A 17,070-nucleotide genomic window follows, 5' to 3' on the forward strand; every position below is an offset into this window, starting at 1 on the left:
TTAAAATAAACAAAACACGTTTCTTTTTAAGTTTTATTTCATTGTCAGATTTTCTCAAGAGAGTGGCGACATACAACTGTAGGGTTTCCCGTTTAACTACAAACAAAAACGAATAAATCGTACTTAAAAACAAGTCACTTATTTTTTAATATAGTAGATTTAGTTTTTCTTGCGTACGTGGGTTTGAATCCCAGACCACGTCGGGGTCCGAGCGAGGGGGGGGGTCGTCGACACCGACCCGTCGGTATTTCACTGTTGATTCACACTGGAATGTGTGTGTGCCAGCAGCTCCACGTGTGAACCCACCCCAGTACAATCCTGCTCTGATCCCCAACCCCTCTCTGCACACAATTAATGATTCTCCCGTCTCCCCCCTTTTTTTTTTTCCTCACCCCATCCTCCCCCCCCATCCTCCCCATCTTCATATAGTCTTCCTCTCATTATTCCACCGGCTTTTCCCTCGTCATCCTCCCTCTCAAATGTGATTCCTTTTATCTCTCTTTTTTCTCTCTACCTCCACACATCCTCCCTTCCTTCCCTCCCTCCCTCGACTCCCCCCTCTCCCTCCCCCTCCCGGCTCTTCTGGCAGGCTGCACGTTGCAGTGAGTCAGTATCATGGAGGCAGGCGGCGGGGCTGCCGCAGCGGTGGGGAGCTCGGCACTGGGACTGCTGGGAGCCACGTCCAGCCATGACATCCTAGACAGGTAAGAACCGTGATGTCATCGTGTCGAGGGTCGGAGGAGGAGGAGCCGCACCTTTTACTAGTTGGTCGGTACTTCCATGCGAGTGGAAATGTAACGTTTTCGGTGTCGACAGTTTTTTTTTTTTCTCCCACAAGTGTTTCCCTCGGTGTGTGTGTCGCTGATGGAGGATGTGTGTGTGTTACTTCAAGGAGAAATGACACCAGGTTATGCAGTAAACTAGGGGGTGGTAGTTGCGACGATATGGGGGGGGGTTTAGTGGACATGCTCTCGTGCTATCGCTAGCTTGATAGATTGTTTGCACAGTCACCACCGCACACACACACCCACCCCTCACCACCACCACTCTGACGCCCACCCGCAACCCAAAACAAGTGGATGACAGCCATCAATACAAGTCACCATTGAGAATTGAGAAGACCCTCATTCAGGTTTTTCTCTGCAATGTGTGGAGGTTGAATGTCGTCGCTCGCATCTGTGCAGCCACATTCTCTCTTATTTAATGTTCATTTAATTTAAATATATATGTTTTTACGATGACGTATTGATGGGGGGGGGGGGGGGGGAAGAAAGGGAAAACGTACACGTATTTGTGGCATTATAGTTACTCCAAAATAAGTACGACAATACGCACAGTTATTACTAACACGGGTTTTCCCCACTAGAAAAATACTGTTCAGTTTGAAACTTGTGATTTAAGTATGAATATGCTGCCACTTTATAATAGGGAACACATTCGCAATATCAAATATTTATTTTTCAATTAATTAAATATTATTAATACTATTATAGTTGTGCGTTTTCACCTTAAAAGAGACTAAAGAGAGTATTATTAATAGTGAATTACCTTTAGCATTTTATTTACACTTAATAAGTGGTAAATGGACAGAAGTGGGTTAGTTTAATTTTTAACTACTTCTTTATTTCCGGTAATAATTAGTAATTGAGATGTAGTCCCGATGACCAAGGTGTTAGCTAGTACTTTATGATGGTTCATACGTATGGAAGTATATCGGTGCCATTAGAATACTGAAAGGTTGAATTTGTTATAATTTAATTTCAATTAATTTAATATTTTTTAAATTCGTAGCCTTTTAGATTCAATATTACAACATTTTAAGCTTTTTAAATTCAATATTTTACTATGTGACTAATTTGCTGTTAATAGACATAAATAAGTAGTTCATTAATATGTTAGTTAATGTGTTCACCATTTTAAACTCTTATTCGATTAACATGGAAATATTCATAGCATTTTTGTATCGCATCTAAACCCAGAGCCGCTAGAGGGCAGCAGTCGTTACGTCCTTTGCAGCTAAAGGAACAAATGAATGCAAGGACGACTGAGGACGAGAGGATACAGTCGTCTCGAGCAGCTTTTAAAGCTGATGTTTGGACATATTTTGGTTTTAAAACAAACAAAGCAACTTCTTTAAGAGTCATGTGGTCTGTAAACCTGAGTAAAGTAACTGAGCCAGTACCGTGATACGTATCAACGTGTTCTTGCCAACACACCCCCCCCCGGTGATGACACTGCGCAAATATTCACCCAAAAAAAGGCATAAAAAAGAAGTGGGTCCAGCTCGAGGGACACGCTCGACTGGTGGTGTTTTTGGGCAAACACTGCTGTCACACATGCAGGTGTTATCTGCGCACACAACAAACACCCATTTATCTTGTCTCTTATTTTCCCATGCACTGTAAGCTCTTTTCCTATTTGCTTTTGCCATGTCTTCTCGGTGGGTGCGAGGGGGTCTCGTTTCTCGGGGGGGTGTCCCTGGACGGATACGATCTTGAATCAATGCTTCTCCAGTGAGTCATTCCTCTCCAGCCACGACTTACTGTTCCTGTCTCTCCTTGTACTGTCGGATTTCTCAAAAAATACATCCTTAAAATGACAACCTCGAGTTCTGCTGACCGGTTATGTTGCAGCACGAAGGTGGGGGGGGTGGTGGTGGGCGGAGGGGGATGCCATGAAATAAATCATCTCATAAGCAGGGCTTTTACTTTCATTTATTTTTGTTGTTTTTAGAGAAATGGAGGGAGGGGGGATTACAGTAGCAACGGCTCAACCCTCTCCACCTGTCCCTCCAATCCTAAACTGGGTCTAAATCCTGCACCGGGGTTACCATGGCAGCAGAAGCAAAGCATATAGTAGACGGCGGCTCCATGTTCGGCGCTGACGGCGAAGTGGAGGGAAAAAAGTGGCAGATTGCAGAAGGATGTTTCCATCCATGTGACAGTTGTGGAGTGCAAGAAGATTACATACTTGATGAATTGTGTTGATTGAGTAACCCTAAAATACGCAGTACTACACAATAGAAGGATTGTACGTACAGATGGATCGTAAGCGTTTGAGTTTGGTAACCCTAAACTGCAGATGTTATCAAAACGTGGCACCATAGCAACTATCTTGAGGCAAAGACCTGCTCAAGGCACAAAGATTTCCAGCTACATTCATGAATGTTTAAATGACAAATCGGTAAAGATAGACATTCAGATTCATACTAATGTATTTTTGTTTGTTCTTTCAAGTAATCGTCCAGATACACTTGTAGAATGTAAATATAAATGAGAGAAAATATTCTGCGACATAAAGGAGAGTGAAATCAATTGCCTCATTCAAAGAATGCCAAATAAACCAAGTCAGTTAAAAGCAACAATACATTACATTTTAACGCTTTATAGTAAAACTGATGTACAACAATGTGTGTGAGAAAGTATTCTAAAGTCCTGGAAGATTTTTTTTTTATTATTATTTACCAGAAAGCTAAAACCAAACTGACACAACTAGATTATTGATTTCATTGTGTAAACAAATTTGTGTATGGTATGTAGCAAAAGAGATTATACAATATTGCAGTTACACTGTTCTGACACAGGGAGAGCCAGAAACGATGTTTTAAATCTTGCATATTTTGAGTAGTTGGTTCAACAGTTTTTTCATGCAAAATGAGTCCCAAGTTATAGGAATCAGAATCAGAAAAATATTTAATGCCAGTCATGTAAGAACAAAACAGGAGTTTTGTCAAAACGAAACAGGAATTTTTCATGGTGAAGTAGAAAAAAGCGAGGTGCGTCTGTGCCGCCACTTGCATCTTTCTACTCTTGTTGAAACGTGTTCGAACGCGCTTCCGATCGAACGTGGGACTCGGATTGATAATCATCAAGTTCACTTTGATGCAAATAGTGTTTTCAACACACACTTTTCTTCGCGTCATAACATTTCCGGGAAAGATCAACAGTCGGAGGCTCTGGTGTTTGTTTTTATCGCCAATTAAAGTTGTTGAGCGAGTGTTGATGAAAGGTTCATCAAGATCCATCATCAAGACAACGTCGTAGGGAAAAATGAAAGTATATTTCCCTTCTTGTACGCCTTGTCGATAACTTCTGAGTTCTGAAATATTGCAAATTTAAAAATCCTCAGAATGAATGTGTAGTTTAGCCGAAAAGCTTTTTGTTGCGATAAGAGTTCATGGAAATTAGTGAATGCAATGAGACAGTTTTTGTCCTTTTGTTTATCTAGTTTTTTTTTAAGCCTGTTCATTTCCTAACACATTTGTCGTGTGGCACTGTTGAAATAAAGAAATTTTATATATATAAAAACATCTGCTTGTTGGCTGTATAAACCCAGCTTTATCGAAGCATTTATTGAAGCTCTTATTGTACAAAGTATTACCACAGTCTTTGGAAACTATTTGTGTAAAGATATCTGAGAAGTAAATACTCAATATTTGGAGTACTACCTATCTTTATCTTGTTTATCAAATCTTTTAAAATCTCTACTTATCTGGGGTTGGGTTGCCGGGGAAGCTGGAGTTTAAGATAAGGAACAGAGTTTATCAATGTCAACAATTACACAGAGACTCCCGATAACAAATAATGTTGAAGGAAAGTTATTTGCTTGGTAAATGTTTGATAAAGGAGGACAAACACTGAGAAAATCAAGCTATATTGAGCCTCAAAGAATATAAAATACTATCACAATCAGACTCATAATTACCATAACTGTTTTTTTAAATATACATTGATATACAGACACTTGATAGACGAAAATTGTAACACATTCCAGGTGTCTCGAAATGGACGGCAGGTACATAAAGGTACATTTCCCTATTGTAAAAACCAGTTCCAACCAATCTGATACATCAAGTGTCCTTAAATCCCCCCGTCCTTGTGAGCAGAACTAAAATAAAATCTCTGGATAACCAATGAGCCTTTCAGCAGAATCTGCTGGTTAACAATCGAATCTGCGGCGCGAGAATGGAAAGTAATTCGATTCACCGTAATGACATCTGCCGTCGCTCGACATTTACATGTGGAGGTGTGAAATCATCTTTGTTCCCCAGAGTTGCCGTTGGATCTTGTCGCTAGGGTTTCTGCAACCTCTGCAATCCGGCAGAAGATTGGAAGTTTGCAGCGATGACGCCATGGATGTCGACTTTTCTTGTATTCAAAGTAGAGGATTCGTTTGACTTTGGTCAGCAGCTGGGCGACACTTTTTGTCGGACCGTTTGTTTGAACCTCCATTTTGGAGAACGGGATCGAAGACGGGAAGCAGAGCTTGATAAAAACAAGTGGTGACTTCACTAAGTTGCACTTCAGACGAGATCAAATTTGCAAAGAGATGAAATTAAATATCTCCGAGGGTGGATTTTTTACGATGCTCCTGTTGGCTTTTTTTTTTTTTATGGATACAATCATAATCGGTCCAATCTTCTAAACGGCAGAAGAAAAAGAAACATCAGAAGCTTTTTTTCCGCTTGAATAAAGCAGGAAGTCAACGTCGCAGAAAGAAAAAGTTGAATGAAGTTCCATGTGTGAACAAGAACAGATTATATTTTAATAAATATGTAATGAAGTAAGTTAGTAATTTATATTTATAGAGCGCTTTTCCAGACCAGGGTCACGAAGCGCTTAAACAATCAAAACAATAATCAATAAAATATATCCTTAAAAGGTCAAGATAACACTGAGACAAACACAGGAGTTCCAGAAAATCAAGGAAAAGCCTGAACAAATAAAAATGTCTTAAGATGTTTCTTGAAGGAGTCAGTAGATCCATCAAGCGCAAAGAGAGAGGAAGATTTTTCCAAAGCTTAGGAGCAACAGCCTGGAAGGATTTCTCTCCTCTGGTCCTGAACCGTGTTCAGGAACCATCAGTAGATTCTGATCCTCGGACCTCAGAGCCTGAGCTGGGGTGTAAGGCTGGATCAGATCACAAGGAGGAGTCTGATCATGATTCGATCTGAAAGTAAGAACCAGAATTTTGAAGTTGATCCTGAAAGAAACTGGAAGCCAGTGAAGAGTTTTAAGGATCGGAGAAATGTGAGTTCTTCTACTAGAGGACAATATCGTACTTCCCGTTAAAGACAGTTTGGTGAATGAACATCTTTGTCCGGACCACCAGACTTTACAACGATTTTGTCTCCTTGTCAGATTGAGTTTGACGCCCATGATTAACAACAACATCCTGTTCCTGAAACTATTGCGCTGTGTATATAAAGTATCATCAAAGTTTTAGGTTCTTATTATTGTAATGTTGCTCGCTGCTGACGAAATAACCGGGACCACGTTTTTTTATTAATTGAGGGAAAACCGCAGTCGCCTCAAAATGTCACAGAGCCACTGCAACATTTCTAGAGCCTGAATCAAATGGTCTTTTCTCTGCAGCAGCAGTCGGTCGTGAATTAAGTAGGTGGAGATGTTAGTGACCGCTCATTGAATTGGTGTTGCATTGATTGTAAGATTAGAGTAACGATCAACAACAAACTAATTTCTCTCCATTACATTGGCCTCATCGCCACTTTGAAATCCTTTAACTCAATGATTTAAGAGTATTTTTTAAATGATTAAAGTAAAGCTTGGACCGATGGATTTTGAGTGTTGGTCACAACACGTACAACTTGGTGTACAGTGATATTTGTCTCCCACTTTTGGCAGACTGGATTATATGGACAACTTTTTTAGACCTTGAACACAAAATAACTTGTCAATAAAGCACCTTCATAGTCCCACGCCTCAAGTTTTGTCAACAATACTTTGAGACGAGTCATCATTTAGTCCATTTTAGGATTAGTGACCAGAATATTCTTGCAGTTAAAGTTTTATATCTTTTCAAAGTAAGATGGTTAAAATGCCTACACTAACCCCACTTAGGGACCTTTTCCCACTTTGTCTGGGGTCAGGTCGCAGGGGCAACGGGGAACAAACCCCCAAGATACTTCACTCCTCCACTTGGGGCTGGATCTCACCCCTGACCCAAATAAAAGATTTAGATCTTATTCCAACCTAGAACCTAAGCCCAGAATTTAGAGGTGTTCTTTTCATCCATCAGTCCTAAACGGCTCTAGCAAGAACCGACATGTTCTGATGAAGCCAACAGGAATATGTCGTCTGCAAAGAAGAACCTGAGCTGAAGTAACTACTTAACTCCCTATTTTATTCACTTTTTTTAACCATCGTCAAATAAGATTTACTTAAGAAGATTTAGGTGGTGGTTGACCTGGTTTTCATCAGAATAAATAGTCATAATTTATCCAAAGCAAATCTTTAAAATTTAACTTTTCTCTATTTAAATACTCTAATAGATGACTTTCCATAAACTCTTTACACACTTTGCTGCTCACTGCATTTCACGAGTGATGAGCCCTTGTTCTAAAAATTACAGATACCCATTTTTGTTGTATGTCGGCAAGTAAAAGGTACTAGCTAAGGTACCTGGCGTTGCCCAGGGATTTTTACAAGATACTTAACCGCAAAAAATATTAAATGAAAAATACAAAGCCCTATATTTAGTTTTATAATATCTTATAATACCTTTAACATGTTTGCATCAACTTGCAGGGTGCTAGCGTTTTATATCTATTGTAACATATTTCCGAAAATGACGCGGAAGCTACAAAGAGCTAAGAGAAGGCGCACTTGTGACTTTTAAAAAGTTGTAACTTTTTTACTTTTTTATTTAGTTAAAAAAAACATACGTGGAATGAGAATAAGAGAATGAGCCTATTGGCACTAATACTAAGGGTGTTTTGAACAACTATTCTAATGAAAAATCACATAATTTTTAAACTGATGGCGCCACCTACTGACCTGTAAACAACATGACACTGTATCATGAAGCTTCTTTACTCATAAACATCACTACTTTGCGGACAAATAAGACCAAAAACAAAACAATCAGTGTAACCCCAGACAGTCATTTATTGATACATATTAACAATATCTTGTGAAATATTAGCGCTCTCTGTATCAAATATACTTGTAAAAATTCAAAAGTTTTGGGTTTGCCACTACATTTCCTCTGGGGATTTGGAGTTGTGTTGCAAGGAAGTGGCCTTTTCTCTTGCCGTGCCTCCTCGCTGAGGAATGCTGAGGAAGCATCACACTTGAGAACAGAGAAGGTGATTGACCAGTGTCCTGAAGTGTTCCAGACTGCCTCCCGGTCTTCCATCCTTCGCTGCTAAGTGGTGCTTAAAACATGTCATTAGGGTCATTGTGGTGAAAGGATGTCAGTCATTTAGTGTCTGCCAGGACTTTTCTTTTTTTTTTTAATGCTAGCTTCATACTTTATCTCATCACTGTGAGTTTAAACTGACAACCAGTGTCTGAGATAATAGTATAGAATTAAGCTGCTGCTGAGTTTGAGCCTTTTTTTAATGTTTTTTTATTGAGAGTGAAGTTTCAAGGATGAATGTATTGAAAGTTTGTCGGCATTACTGGTCAAGAGTGACTTTTTTTTTTTTTAATCTGAGATGCAAAACTTGAAAAAACAAACAATTTATACTTTATTATCGGGAATAAAAGCCTAAGTTATTATACATAAAAACGTCCTACCTGACCTACTAGACACTCCAAATAAGACCTGGGACACAGAGGGTCCTGTGTTTTAATCGATGAGGTCAAAATAATTCTATAAAACTGACTATTTAGAAATAGATGAATGGATGGATGGATATTTTACTGATACCCCGGAGGAGAAATTCTTTTGTCCAGCAGCAATAACGCATCCATCCCTACAAACATCCATACATACTTGTAAAAACAATGAAATAAATGCATCACTACAATGAAATAAACACATACCATTGCAAACATTTATCTCCCTTACTCTTGACTTGCACTTTTTACTTTTTGTCTGCAACTTTTGAATACTTTATTCATGCATTTTCATATGTTTTGTAAGTAAAAAATGTATCTAACCTTTTAAAGATCTTAGTTTTAAGACCCTTTTTTTCTCCTTTTTCCTACTTTTTATTTGTCATTTTATGGGCATTGTTCTTGTTTTTAGTGCTTTTATTTCATTTTTTTTTTAAATTGTATAAATATTATAAAATATATATACAGTACCTTGATCTAATATTTATTTAAAATATCTTAATGGCATGATAAGTAAGTAAGTAATTTTTATTTGTATAGCGCTTTTCCAGACCAGGGTCACAAAGCGCTTAAACAATCAAAACAATATTCAATAAAGTATATATTTTAAATATAAAACTGAGAACACAACAGGAGTTCCAGAAAATCAAGGAAAAGCCTGAACAAATAGAAACGTCTTAAGATGTTTCTTAAAGGATTCAGTAGATCCATCAAGCACATTTTTCTTTTGCATTTAAGTGGTAAATAAATTAAATGTTTTTTTCTTTAGACTCTTTAAATAATTTAAAAATATATACATTTAAATACAGTTATTATTAGAATCAACTTTAATTAAATGTTATTTAATTATTAATGTTCTGCACCATCATATTCAATTCTTTATTTGTCCTGTGGCCCCAGAGGGAGTTTAATTCCCTGCCCCTGCTCCAAACAATGCTCTGTTCAAGCAGGCCTCACTTCTACTAAACAGATGTACTTTTCGGCATCTATCGTGGCGGCGATTACAATTGACGGATCGGAGGCGATAGCGAACAGACATCATCATTTCCTCCTTTTTCTTTCCCGATGGTTTGAAAGTATTAATCTGCGCTCGCCATCACAGACCAAACGTTCGCCCTGCAGGGCTATAAAGAAACAAATCCCATCTGACGTTGAGGGAACAACAAGAAGTGGCTCACACATTATTTCTTCTTGCCTGAAATAACAGATTCTCATTTTGGCTAAAGCCGTTTATGGAACTACACAACAGTCCTTTTTTTTCTTCTTCTTCTTCTGCCGGAGCACATCAGAGTCCTGGGAATTGCCAGTAGAATCGTGTTATTGCTCATGAAATAATCATTTGAGCAAACACACATTTTTGTTTCTGTTTCTTTCCTTTGGGCACTTGAGTTGTTTTTTTATATCACCCTTCTGCTGTATTTGCCCTCTGGACTGACGGGAGTAGAACTCCACCTGTCAGAATGACAAAAACTACAACAGAGACTGAACAGGAGGTACTCTGAAATCCAAAGGGAGATTAGATTCTGTTGCGTCACCCAGCTGCTTTTTTTCATGATTTTAAATACAAATATTACACATTTTATAGATTGGATGTGCAAGATGAAACAATCTAAAGATGAAGATAAAGAAAAATGATACAAAGATTAACATGGAAAATCATCTTTTGACTCCACTCCTGCCCACAAACTTAGAATTAAACAACCTAATATCACGAGGAATGAATGAGTCCCTGAGTCTATTAGTGTTGCATCATGGGAGGAACATTCGTGCTTCTCTGTTCACTGATGACAGTGTTCAGAGGATGATGTCATCATCCATGACGGACAGTAGTTTTTGTCAAAGTATATTCAAGGCTAAAGGTTTTTATTTGCCATTTGTACTTAAACAGACAGTCCAGGCACATTGGAGTAAGTTTTAGGAAACAGAAAACACAAACTTAAATATAGATATCAATCTGTACAGAATTATTAAATATTGAAATGTTAAAAAATATAAAAATATACAGATGCATATATACAGTACCTTTATATATATATATATGTGTGTGTGTGTGTGTGTGTGTGTGTGTGTGTGTGTGTGTGTGTGTGTGTGTGTGTGTGTGTGTGTGTGTGTGTGTGTGTGTGTGTGTGTGTGTGTGTGTGTGTGTGTGTGTGTGTGTGTGTGTGTGTGTGTGTGTGTGTGTGTATTGCACGTTTATCAGGGAGAGGAAGTAAAAATTCTGGTTATTTTACAGAGAGTTCAGTGGCTTTGATTTGCCATCATTCTGAGTGCTGTGTGTTATAATGGAGCAATACTATTTGTAGTATTGTCGAGTACTTGACTCTGGTGTTGCGGGATTTACAGACCACATGACTCTTGAAGTCGTAACTACTTTAATTTGTTTTGAATCCGAAATTTGTCCAAACATCAGCTTTAAAAGCATCTGTAGTCGTCTGTATCCTCTCGTCCTCAGTCGTAGCGGGATTTTATTGTTCCTTTAACTGCAGAAGACCTAGTGACCGCTGCCATCTAGCAGCCGGAGGTTTAATTGCAACACAAACACAACAAGGTATATATATATATATATATATGTGTATATATATATATATATATATATATATATATATATATATATATATATTCAACAGCAATTACTTGATTTATTAATATATTATTCACAACCTTTGTTTGTGTTATATATATATATATATATATATATATATATATTCAATAGTATTGTAAACCCCTTGTTAATATATATATTTAAATTATGAACAAAAATGTCAAATTAAATAGGGTTTAAATTGATGTAATATTGGACATATTTGTATAGACATAAAGTTCATACAAAAATGATCTATTTTTTTAACATTAAGTAAATGTTCCGTACATTCCTTTGGTAGTGTGGCTCCTGGGCGTTTAAAATCCACCTCAAATTCACAATATATCTTGAAAAGAGGTCTTACTTTTTCATTGTTATTTACTTTTTAATGAGCCTCCTCTCTTTGAAACACCAGCCACTGATCTCCGCCGTACAACTCATCCATTATTTCCCCACGACCTTTTCACCCGGACCTTTTCCCCCCAACGGGCTCCATTAATGACGTGGAAGCTACCGAATGTGCGAGTGTCTTTATTATTTTCAAAGAATACCACTGATCTTCTCCGGCCTCGCTGACTTTAATAAAGTCCGGCGGGAGTGAGACTGTATCTCTCTTCTCTTTGTGAGTCTTGATTTATAATCTTCTATATTTTATTTCTGATTGTTTCTTTCGTCCTTGGACGATAATGGAAGTAGAATAAGTTTCTTCGTTTTTTTTTAATATAATCCCGGGTGTCCTTGTCACTACTTGTAGCCGAGGTCAGTGTTCAAAAGGAAGTCCAGCTTGTAAGGCTCTTTTTTTGTGTGAAATTTTACGAGCACATTCTTCAACCCAGCTGTTACCCAGGGAGATTTGACAAGGTTGCGAAAGGGGGGCATCTCGAAAAGAAAAGTGAGAGCGTGTGACGCATGTCGCGTCGAAGGTCCCTTTATTTATCTCGTACAAATCTTCACTTCCTGTTTCCCCCTCCGTAAAAAAAAAAACGTAGATTTACAGGAGTTTTAACAGAAAGAGTTGAAGGTTATCGTGAGATTTTTTATTGTTGATTCATGGCAGTTTAGTGAGGAAAAAAACCTGCAGCGCCACGTCCTCAGTTGTTTCCGCTTTCACTCATGAATCGTGTACAAACTAGCCGATTAAAAAGGTGTCAGCGCACCGTAAACCAACCGTCTAACACTTTATTACGGCCATAAAAAAAAAATAAAAAAAATCCTGCTCCTCGCATTCTCTTCGGTGCAACTCGTGTGCAGACTCTCCTCTCTGCTTACAAGTTTCCTCCGAGACCGGACATTATTTATTGAGAGGCGTCTCATTACCTCGGCGGCGCAAGATCAACTCCGGCGAGAGAAAACCCTCCGACTCTGAGGCAGAAACCTTGAGAGAACCAGATTTACGAGGGCGTTTTTTTTTTTCCTTTCTTGTGCCAGCTGATACATTTAGGTCCTTTACCATATTTGTTTCTGTCTGACGTTTTCAAAGTCCTTTTTTTTCTTCATATAACATATTTATAGTGTATATAATAATAATTATGTATAGTGGGAGTCGCTAAATACCGCACCCACCACACTTATGGTGCCAACTAAACATTGAACTCCCATAATGCCTTTTTTACACACTGCTCTGTTTAGTGGCGGCTAATAGGCTGCTATCATTCCGTATTTAAATTCTACATCTATGTCTAAAGTGATCGACATCTTTAATTGGTTGGCTGGGCGGCAAAGCATTCCGGTAGCTGTTCAGGTCACCGTTACTGGGAAGGATGACACTTTATGCACAATTTGAAGTTTGCATACTTAATAAATGTTGTTTATTTAATCAAGTGAAACGTTAAATGGTTGTACTTTGCAGATTTGGTTTATTGTAACCCCCGCAATAAGCGAGGGGACCCCGTGTACGTTCAATGTTTTGATTCAGAATGTATCACATTCTAGTGTGGTAGTCTAAGATAGGGGTCTTAAAACCTTTTAGCACTTTAAGCTTACTTATTTTATATTTACCAAATTGTCTTTAATAGTTGGTGACCTCTCTGTGCGTTCTATGTTCTCCCCATGCTGCGTTGGTTTACTCCGGGTACTCCGATTTCCTCCCACTTTCCAAAAACATACAGAGATTGATTAGGAAGTTAAAGAAACTGTCCATAGGTATGAGTGTGTGTGTGAATGGTTGTGTATCTTTGTGCGTACTGGCGTCCTGTTCAGGGTGTCCCCCGCCTCTCGCCCCAAGAATATGGGATAGTCTCCAGCCCCCACCGCGACCCCCCCATAAGGAAAGAGTGGCAGAAAACGAACGATACTATACTCAAAATCTGGAGTCTACTGACTCCTTTAAGAAACATCTTAAGACGTTTTTATTTGTTCAGGCTTTTCCTTGATTTTCTTGATCAGTTTTATCTTGATCTTTAAAGTATATACTTTATTGAATATTGTTTTGATTGTTTAAGCGCTTTGTGACCCTGGTCTGGAAAAGCACTATACAAATAAAAATTACTTACTTACTTACTTACTATGTTAACAGCTGTAGTCGGTTGGCTGGGCGGCAAAGCATTTGGGGAGCTGTCCAGGTCACCGTTAACAAGAAGGATGGAAGTTCAAATATATGTTGGTCATCTAGAGGTATTAGAAGTGAAACTTGTGTCATTTTTTCTGAAATTAAGCCAGAAAGTAATAATCAAGGAATCTCGACCTAGTAGTTTAAATTCGTAACTAAAACGCGACAAGAGCGTTTTAGTTGTTATGGGGACGGGTGTCGCGTGTCGACCCAGATCCCTACCGATGCCGTTATTATCGTGTTGATCTTGTTCTCTCTCCCGGCAGGGGTTTGAGGCCCGGACGTCACCTGGAAGACGACGACATCGTGCCTGAACTGGCGTACATTCACCCCCGGGAGAGACCCGACTGGGAGGAGACCATCAGTGCAATGGTGAGACCGAGACGTATAACTCTTTTGTTTTGTTTACAGCGGACGCTTTCTTCGCAAACTAGTTATTTATTCAAGTGCGTTTTTTCCCGAGCGAGTGTCGAGTGTCCGTCCCACATGTCGGCTCTCTCGATAGAGCCGTCGATATCTACCTTATCACTTTCGATGGATAAGATCTTCGTTCTTATCGCGACTGGGGGAAAAAAGACGCCACTTCGCACGGATGATGGATCTGTTGTCGCTTCCCTTTTTTTTTTTACGTCCTCCCTCTTTCTCTCTCTCTCTCCGTTTGACCAGACGCGATCATTCATCCCGTCTTTTGCTTCGGCTGCCGCCTCTTGCATCAACGCCGCGCGGTTAAAAAAAAATGAGGCCGTCGCCATGGCAACATTAGCCAGCCGCCCCTATGGGTCGGCGGCGCGTTGTTTCGGGAGCTTCATCGCAAAGTGGCGTCGATCAGGCGAACGGAGAAACCATCGTCTCTTCCCGGTTAATGAATATTGATCGGCGACGCGGAGCTTTTAATACCGCATGTCTGCTTTTCTTTATTCAATATTTCATTCTGCGGTGGAGCCGCATCCATTATTGACGCCTCGGTGAGGTGATGAGAAGAGGGGGGTCACACCTGCGTCTGACCTGCGTCTTTTAAACTACATTTCAAGCACAATCTTCGTGGATGATCCGGTTTCTCTGGCACCCCTTCTCTCTCTCCTCGGAAAACACTCCGTCGCTGTCATCGCGGCGAGGAAACCCCCGTTTAGAAAGCGCCCGCGGCGGCTTATTCGCTTCCCGGAGTCACGCAGTAACAAGTGACCAGACGTCTGAGTCGGTGTTGACTTGTGAGCCAGAAGTGACTCCCGTGTCTGGAGCTGAAAATATGTGTCGTCTGCTGCGGGAAACCGTTGTTTCTCACTCGGTGGTTTGAGTATCAGTCTGTGTCGTTTCATAATAAGTACTTTAAAATGTCATTTTTGAAAAAAAGCACTCATCGTAAGCGTGTTTGTTAGAAATTTTTTTTTGCATTTCAGTTAAAAGAGAATAAACATTAATATTGAAATAAAAAAACATACAATAAATAATTATTGTTTATAATGTTTTATTGGTTTTTAACAAAACAAAAATATATTTAACACAAATACTAGGTATGTGAGAAAATATCTATTAGGGATGCACGACTTTACTACTTACTACTAATTCTAGCACTCCTACTACTATTTCTACTACTAATTTTACTACTACTTCTACTTCTACTAATAACTCTACTACTTCATATACTCCCTGTACTACTACTATTACTACTTCAACTTCTACTAATACTACTTTTACTACTACATCTTCTACTTCTTCTACTTCTACTACCATTACTGCTTCTTCTACAACCACTAGTACTTATTATACTACTTCTACTTATACTACTACTTCATCTACTTCTATTACTACTTCTTCTACTACTATTTCTACTTCTACTATTACTTCTACTTCTTCTTCTTCTACTATTACTACTACTTCTACTACTAATTCTTCTACTACTTCTACCTCTACTGCTTCCAATTCTACTACTACTTCTTCTACTTATACTACTACTTCTACTACTTATTCTACTTCTACTACTAATTTTAATACTACTTCTACTTCTCCTTATATCTCTACTACTTCATATACTCCCTGTACTACTACTATTACTACTACTTCTACTTCTTCTACTACTACTTATACTACTTATTCTACTACTCATTTTACTTCTACCACAAAGTCTACCTTTTCCTTCTATCTTCACTTTTTTTCAACGTTTTCACATCAGCGTTTCTTCATGCCATCATTTCAACCGTTTCCACTCATGTTTACTTCAAATACTAATACTTTTTGAGCATTTGAGTTTTACACATTCAGCAGATTCAACTTTCTCACTGAATTTTCTTCTGGAAATGCACAATTTTTCTAGTTATCCTTGCATTCCTATTTGCAATTAAATATTAAATGTTGGGACTGAAAATATACACCGAGAAGGAAAAACTCTCCTTTTTTTTATCGACTTTATTTCTCCATGTTTGTTTCTTCCCTGGTGGGATGCATGCATCACGATGATCTATATTTGGATGTGGGAAGGAGAAGAAAGGCAGGTAGAGTGAAATAGATACTGAAGGCTTCGTACCGTATGTTCAAATGTTTTGTGATGTGGAGACGGTTGTGTGGTTGTTTAGAGCAACAACATATTTGCAAAGTTGTGTTGGATTATACAGCAAATTAAAATGGCGCCCGGACACGAAAACAACAGCTGTTTCCCTCTCAGGCCGGACCATCAGCTGCTCGATCTGTGTTTTACCTCCACTGTCGCTAGAGTCGCTGTGAGATGTTCTGGCTTATTTCCAACCGTGTCTGTTCCACGCTTCATCTACCAGGAAACTCTCCGGTGGACGGTTCCACTCCGACGGTCTCTCTCTCGGTGGAGTTTCAGAGCAGGATCGTACACATGATCCGTTCATGTGCGTTCATGCAGAGTAATGGAGTTGAATTAGTTAACATTGAACCTGGATGAGCATCATGGCTGGTGTTGAACGTACAGTAACACAAATTATCTTCCTTTTTTTGTGCTTCCATCCCATAATTTCATGGCTAATAATCATATTATTCGTGTTTTTAATATCCATTAATGGTGATGTGATTAAATATCTATCTAAAATATACAGTATTGCACAGCCTTAGAGGAAATTATAATATACAGGTGTAGATGTCGATGGATAGATTCATTATTTAGAAGGGTTTTATTTTTTTAAATGTATGTGTTTTTTGGGAGATAATGATATAATCATACAATTTTCAACTATAATCAACCCATTTTCAACTGGAATGAAACCATTTTCAACTGGAATCAAACAATTTTCAACTGGAATCAAACCATTTTCAACTATAATCAAACAATTTTCAACTATAATCAAACAATTTTCAACTGGAATCAAACCATTTTCAACTATAATCAAACAATTTTCAAC

General features: G+C 38.6%; 1 protein-coding gene across 5 annotated transcripts in view; it reads left to right on the forward strand.

Moving 5' to 3' along the window:
- arhgap32b (Rho GTPase activating protein 32b) overlaps window positions 1-17,070 on the forward strand; it is a 111,323-nt gene that overhangs the window by 32,947 nt on the left and 61,306 nt on the right. For all 5 annotated transcript variants that reach the window (XM_087807318.1, XM_087807321.1, XM_087807322.1 and 2 more), the window contains 2 exons: window positions 430-704; window positions 13,978-14,083. In XM_087807318.1, the coding sequence (XP_087663444.1) occupies window positions 616-704; window positions 13,978-14,083 (195 nt within the window). In that variant the 5' untranslated portion in view covers window positions 430-615. The remainder of the gene's footprint in view (window positions 1-429; window positions 705-13,977; window positions 14,084-17,070) is intronic.

Source organism: Callionymus lyra, chromosome 14 (assembly GCF_982586985.1).
Source record: "Callionymus lyra chromosome 14, fCalLyr1.hap1.1, whole genome shotgun sequence".
NCBI classification, from domain to species: domain Eukaryota; kingdom Metazoa; phylum Chordata; class Actinopteri; order Syngnathiformes; family Callionymidae; genus Callionymus; species Callionymus lyra.